We start from the raw sequence: 7260 nt of genomic DNA on the forward strand, positions 1-7260 counted from the left end.
CTTGAACAGTTAACTTTTTTACCAGTCCCAGACTGTGAATCGAATTGAAGATCAACCACAATAATAATACAAGGTTAAAGTTTCAAAACCCTGTGATAACAAACTTATTATTTTAATCCACTGGTGGAAAATTTACCACGGCCTCTTATCTATCCTAAATCATCCCAAAAGTGAAGAGTAATTTGTCCTGGGTTAAATTCCCATGTTTGTTTCTTAATGCCATCTCTTATCAATTGTTGTCTAATTAAATATAATAAATTCAATCTCCACGGTGGTCTATCTTCCCAACAAAGTCCAAATAGAAGTGGTTTCCAGTTAATAAATCGATTCCCCAATCTTCCTCAGCCCTTCTAGGAAAAAACAATTGGTCAGTTCTCCATTCTGTCAGGCTTCTGGTACTGCAAAAGAATGCCTGCTTGAATTTCAAAGAGGCAAGGTTTATAGAAGGGTTTTGCCATTGCCTCCTTTAGGGCTGAGCCAAAGTGACTGGCCCAAGGTCACCCAGATGGTTTCGTGGCCAAGGTGGGAAAAGATTTCATGGTCTCCCTCTTTCTAGCCTGGTGCCTTGAGCCCAACCCCAAATGGGTCTCAATCCAACATTATTATATGGTAATTAAACCTCTCCTTCAGGTGCTATTGAAAAGGCAAAACAGGATCCACTTCGGCATGCAGTGGCACAAATTAGGTATTTTATGATTGCACAGGATGCTGAATATGGTAACCTTAACGGTAAGTAAAGAGTTCCACTCTGAACGTGCAAATGCATTCCTGTCCCCAAGGCCACCGAGCCCATTTTCCTTCCTCTAGCTCAGTGGTTCTCAACCTTCCTAATGCCACGACCCTTTAATACAGTTCCTCATGTTGTGGTGACCCCCAACCAGGGGTGGGTTCTAAATTTTTTTACTACCGGTTCTGTGGGTGTGGCTTATTTTGTGGGTGTGGCTTGGAGGTCATGTGACTGAGTGGGCGTGGCTAGCTGGTCATGTGACTGGGTGGCCATGGCTATGTGTATAGGGACTACTCAGAGGGCTGAAAAAAGTCATTTCTGACAGGTCCTCGCACTTTTGACTGGTCCTCACACTTATGACCATCCTCACATTTATGCCTGTGCAGCATTCTTAACAACTATGTCACTCATTTCACAACTGCTTCTCTTCAACATGGTGACAAGATAGGGCAAAAAACATAAAATGTGAGGACAGTCGTAAATTCGAGGACTGGTCAAAAGTGTGAGGACCAGTCAAAAATAACTTTTTCAGCCCTCTGAGTAGTCCCTGTGCACAAAAGGACTACCCAGAGGGCTGAAAAATGTGATTTCTGACAGGTCCTCGCACTTTTGACCGGTCTTCGCAGTTATCATCATTTATGCCCATTGTACCATTCTTAACAACCGTGTCACTCATTTCACAACTGCTTCTCTTCACCATGGTGACAAGATAGGGCAAAAACGTAAATTGTGAGGACAGTCGTAAGTTCGAGGACTGGTCAAAAGTGTGAGGACCAACAAAAATAACTTTTTCAGCCCTCTGAGTAGTCCATATGCATAAAAGGATACAGCAATAGAGAGGGATGAAGGAAGGGAAGGGAAATTAGAGTAGGAGTGAAGGTAAGAGAGGGAGGAAGAGAGGAGGAGAAGGAGAAAGAAAGAGGAAGTAGGGAGAAGAAGAAGAGGGGGGGAAGAGAAAATAAGAAAGAAAGAAAAGACAGAGGTGGTAGGTTTGAGGAGAAAGATTGCTATACAATAAAAAAGATGAAAGGGAAGAAAGCCAACCCCAAACAAATATTAAGATATTAAGATAAAGAATGAATTGTTAAACTTTAAAGAATAAAAGAGAACAAATAGCAATAAATAGCAATAATTAGAAACACACATACAAACATACAACGTATTTTCTTTGAACAGAGTATTTGGCCGGTTCACAAATTTAAACACCCACCCCTTTCCTAGAAGAATGAAATATTTTGGGAAATATTAAAAAGGCAGAATATTATATTTTCCTGTATGAGAAATGGAGAAGCATATTTTACAGACAAAGCAACTCCCACCTTCCTGCTCCCCACCCTTTGTTAATGGGCCAGAGGCAGAAACTCAATCCTTTGTCAAAGGACATTTGCAACACAATAGCAACAGAAACTAACACAATGGGCCCCATCAAGCCATGTGATCCTGTCCACCATTAAACCATCTTTCCAAGCAGTCTCCATGTTTCCACTGTCTTTTTCCCCACTTGGAGCAGAACCCAGAAAGATATTTCTTCCAACACAGTATTTAGTCATTTCAATTAAATTTACAATTTTTATATTTCCTTTTTACCATATTTATTCCTCATCTATTTTTTTAAAAAAACAATATTACCCTTCATCCTCATCTCTAATCTTAATCAAATTCAATTTTTCCCTTCTATTCTATATTATACCCCTTCCCATTGTCATCTATTTTTATATCCATCCTCACATTGGTTAATTATGTAATACAGTTGTTTAATACAAATTCAACATTTTAATATAAATCAATTAGTTATATAACTACCTTTTTTGTATATTAATCAATATGAACATGAATATTCCAATTATTTCCATGCAATCCAATTTCTTACAAATCAATTAATTATATTTACCAATAATAATAAACCAAATAATTTCCCCCATATATTCCTCCAAACCACAACTTAACCATTTCTGCTTTCAACACAATATGCAATTAATAGTATCTCAATTATTACAATTCCCTAGTTAAATAGAGCTTTTTTTCTTCTGTGTTTTAAAATCTTGAACTTCCTCTTGCCCTAAATTTCCCATTGTTTGCAGTTTGCACCTACCTTTTTTGGTGAGGAAAAAGAAAAAGAAATCTCTCTGCCTCATTTTGTCACGTTGCAGCCAAGACCCTGCTTACTTTCAATTTTGCTTTTTCAGCATAGCTAGGGGGAAAAAAATCTGCTCCAGGAATTTACCTCTTTGCAGCTAGCTAGCAACAGAGCCCTCCGCAAAACAGCTGAGAGTAGGGCGGCTCTTTGAAGCCCACCGGCAAGAATTTAAAGTTTTTTCCCCCTCTAGCCATCAGCTGGGACTCCAGAGGCAGCAATAGATTGGGAGTGGGCGGGGTAAATGAACGGCGACCGGGCGATCCAGCAGAGGCAGAGGGTGAGGGTGAGTGAAGGCGTGGGGGGGGGGTGAGAGAGGGCTTTGGCGACCCCTGTGAAATGGCCGTTCGACCCCCAAAGGGGTCGCGACCCCCAGGTTGAGAACCGCTGCTCTAGCTAGATTGGGTGAACAGGAGGAGAGCCATTCATTCATTGCTAACCTCCAGCCTCTCCACCAACCCGATGCCAGTCCACAAGGCACAAAATTTAGGTCATGGTTCTGAAAGGCCAATCTGGCCATGGTTTATTTGTTTATTTTATTTGTTTATTTCTATTTAGTTAGTTAGTTTGTCAAACAGGTACAAGATAACAGGTATAAGTATAAACATGGACATGAACATAGGAAATGAGTACAAATAAATGGGGACAGTAGGACAGTCGTAATGGGATCCATCCTGGGAAGAGGGAAGGAAAACACTTCCTAGCTGCAGAGACCGACAGATACCTTCATGCATGGAAGGAAGTGGGCTTTCCATAGACCAGGAGGCAGCTTCAGACTTGAAGAAATGTTCTTGCTACATGTGTTTCAGATACTGCAATAATCCTGGAAGCTGAGAAGGTGTCAAGACAGTTGCTTCCATGGGCTGAAAAGATCAAAGAAATTCAAGCAGAGATTGGTAAATTTCTCACAGATTGAGATTAATAAGAATCCGGATAGAGGGATAGCTTTCTCCAGGTTTGGTGTCAGGGTTTGGTGTTTTTTTTGGCAATTTTCTAGGCACCATCCATCAGTCCTGCCGGTTGGGGCGGTGCACCCTGCTGTTTTTTAAGTATTGTCTTGGGCAGATTGTCAGCTCTCCCAACTTGGTCAGTTAGAAAAGAGAGACTCTCGGGCTCATGATTAGCCAAAAGTTCGCTTTACTGAAGCCAAGTGGTGACAGCCGAAGCAGAGCTGGATCTGGGGTTTTCTGGCCCAAGGCATATGGTTCCCTTGTTCCCATCCATCCCCACCCCTGGTTACCAACAAGTATCCAATTCGGTGCTAACAAATAGTTTGGGTAAAAGTCCCTGTCTCTGAGGGCTGGATGGTTCTGCATTCCTTTGTGTGACCTAGTTGGGGAACAAAAATGTTTGCAAGAAAGTGACCAAACTCAGAGAGCACCAATGTTCAATCTTAAGGTACAGATATTCTATGAGATTTTAATATATTTAGTGGAGGATAAATGTTTGTCTTACAGGACATGCAATTTTCCTCCCAGAAAAGCTTTTCCCCTTTTGTTTTACTTTCTTATTTTTTTTTCCCTCTGCCCCTTGCCCATCTCCCCCACTTAGAAAACATGACTATTGTCCTCTATGCTTTTTTTCTTAAAATGGATTAAAAAAACATGGATGACAGTATTTGCCTAAATGTGCTCCTTCTAATTTTTCTTTCTTTCTTTCTTTCTCTTTTCACATCTCCAAGCTGAACTTCATTACAAACTGAATCACGACTGGACAGCCCATAAGAACCACCTTTATTTACTTAGTTACCAGTCATTCAATTTTTACGACACAATAAAACTATGCAAAACATTTAAAGCTGACATACTCGATATTCAAGATGACGCTGAGGAGGTAAGTGCCCTCCCTTCTCTGTCTTCTGATGGAATTACTGAGTTTGTTTGTTATATCCTTTGGCTTTCGGTCTGTCCCCACTGTCAGCCTGACCTGGATCTGGCAGAAAAGGACATCAGCCTAAAATTGGCTGCGCCCATCGTTGATCCCTCTCCTTCATCGATTGTCTATGGATAATCTCTGGATAGCAAGACATCTCATTGAAAGGGTTCAGACCAGAGGTGCAGGAGGGGGCTCAGATGGGGCTTGGGTGGGGAGGGGGGTGGCAGGCTTGAACCCACAGCTTGACTGTGGGGATTAAAGCAGGAAAGCACCCATGGGTGCAGAGGTGGGTTTCAGCAGGTTCTGACCAGTTCTGGAGAACTGGTAGTGGATATTATGAGTAGTTCGGAGAACCGGTAATAAAAATTCTGACTGGCCCCACCCCCATCTATTCTCTGCCCCCCAATTCCCAGCTGATTGGGAGGAAATGGAGTGGGTACGGAATGGAGATTTTGCAGTATCCTTCCCCTGGAGTGGGTTGGGAATGGAGATTTTACAGTATCCTTCCCCTGCCACGCCCACCAAGCCATACCCACCAAGCCATGCCACGCCCACCAAGCCACACCCACAGAACCGGTAGTAAAAAAATTTGAAACCTACCACTATGTGGGTGCTAAAACTCAGCAGCTCATCATTACATCATCAGGAGGCATTGCTGAAGAACTGGGTCAATCCTAATTTTTATGGAGGTGAAACCATTGTAGAACTTCATCCAGACCCTCAAAGAAGTTCCACCTGACCAAAGCCTGCACTTTCAGCCTCATGCAGTCCACCTAGGTCCACAGCTTCCAAGATGGCCAGGCTTAAAGACGTCCAAAACTTTCTTCGCACTTCTTCCCATGCTCCTCTCCATGACTTCTTCACCAGCAATCTGTATCAACAGTCATGGAGAACACATGCAAGCAAGAATTTGTTTCTGTAGATGGACAGAGGCAAATACTTTGAGTTTGCTGGTGAATCCCAAGAGTTGTGTGGCTTTTAATTGCCCTGCCTTTAATCAAAGTATATAATATAAATATTCCGCAAAATATAATAAGGCTGCTTAGAGCTGCAGTGAGCATCTGCTCAGAAGAAAGGAAGAAGGTGAGCCAATATGTCCTCCCCACCAATCTGAGGTGGCCGAGAGACTTTGTCCTCCACTGTGGGGGTGACCTGAGTTTGCATCAGATTGTGTTCATTGTGGAAGCACTGAAGATGGTTGCTGATTTTATGGGGACAAACTAAGTGTCAACTTGCAAAGCTTTCAAGTTGCCATGAGCAGGAGGGAGGGAGAACTGATAGAGCTGATTGATTTCCCTAACTGAAACTACATTCCATAGATGCTTTCTTACCGCAATCAGAAGGAGGGTGTTGGGTTTCACAGCCAGCCAAAGTGGTTAATTGGAGAACATGATTTATGACATGGCCCGAGAGGAAGGGAGAGACAGGGTCATAGGGGAACGTAAATCTACGTGGGATTAGTTCTAACTGCATCCGAATATTGCCGGAATGGTGCTCCAAATAAATGACTGTATTTCTTTTGAAGTTTGGCTCATGGCTCATGAATTAATTAAGGCATCTTTCGGAAACTTCACACTAAGGCCAGAGCGAGGGATGAGGGAAGACTTACGGGCTAAGGAGGAGATGAGACAAGGACTCGGCAAACAGTGAAACAAAGCGGCTCCCTGTTCATCTCTCACCATGGTTAGGTGCAAATGTGGAATGGCCCATAGACTAGGTTTGATCATGGCTTCCAGGGCCCTGCTAGTTCACCCAAACACATCCTTGGTTCTTCCTGGATGTCCCATTGTTTCAGGAACTTGATCTGTCCCACTCTTTGCGGTTGCACCGTATGGGTTGCATTGCTGCTACTTCTCCATATTCCTCCACTGATTCATCTGTTGAGGCTCTGATTCTGAACATCCTTCAGGTGAGAATCTCTCCGTCATTCACTGTAAATGATGTCTGGATTTTTTCTTTCAGGCGTACATAGAAGAAATAACTCAAGAGAAACATGGTCATTACTGGATTGGATTGAGTTTCGGTGGTGGGAAATGGAAATGGTCCATTAATGACGCTCCTCCCTTTCGGGCGTAAGTATCTAAGTTTGCTTCTTATAGCCTAAAATGTCTTCAGATCTGAGACAGGTCACAGAAAATTCAATGATTATATGCATGATTATATGATTATAATTCAGTATTTGTAAATGAGGACACAATAACAACAATAATAATGGTATTTGTATGATTTTTCACCATACATGTGATTATGTGGGGGCTCATTACAAATTGCTGAAGATAGATTGGAATATAGCAACTCTCTCTGTATATGTATACGTGTGTATTCGCATACAAATACTCACTTGTGTGCAGGTGTACGAGTATGTGTCTGTGTATCTAAATATTATCTATATCTAACATTAGTTATATCTATGTATCTCTCTCTCTTATATGTCTGTCTGTCTGTCTGTCTGTGTCTCTGTCTGTGTCTCTGTCTGTCTGTCTGTCTATCTAACTAACTAACTAACTAACTAACTAACTAACTA

At 42.1% G+C, this 7260-nt stretch overlaps 1 protein-coding gene across 1 annotated transcript; it reads left to right on the forward strand.

Moving 5' to 3' along the window:
- The first annotated feature begins 692 nt into the window (after nt 1-692).
- LOC139320745 (killer cell lectin-like receptor subfamily B member 1B allele C) lies at nt 693-6812 on the forward strand. Its single transcript, XM_070949181.1, has 4 exons — nt 693-729; nt 3671-3757; nt 4543-4694; nt 6699-6812. The coding sequence occupies exons 1-4, from the start codon at nt 693-695 to the stop codon at nt 6810-6812; spliced, it is 390 nt and encodes a 129-aa protein (XP_070805282.1).
- The last annotated feature ends 448 nt before the right edge of the window (nt 6813-7260 follow it).

This window comes from Pituophis catenifer, unplaced genomic scaffold (genome assembly GCF_029215685.1).
Source record: "Pituophis catenifer annectens isolate HBS135680 unplaced genomic scaffold, rPitCat1.0.hap2 SCAF_8, whole genome shotgun sequence".
NCBI classification, from domain to species: Eukaryota; Metazoa; Chordata; class Lepidosauria; order Squamata; family Colubridae; genus Pituophis; species Pituophis catenifer.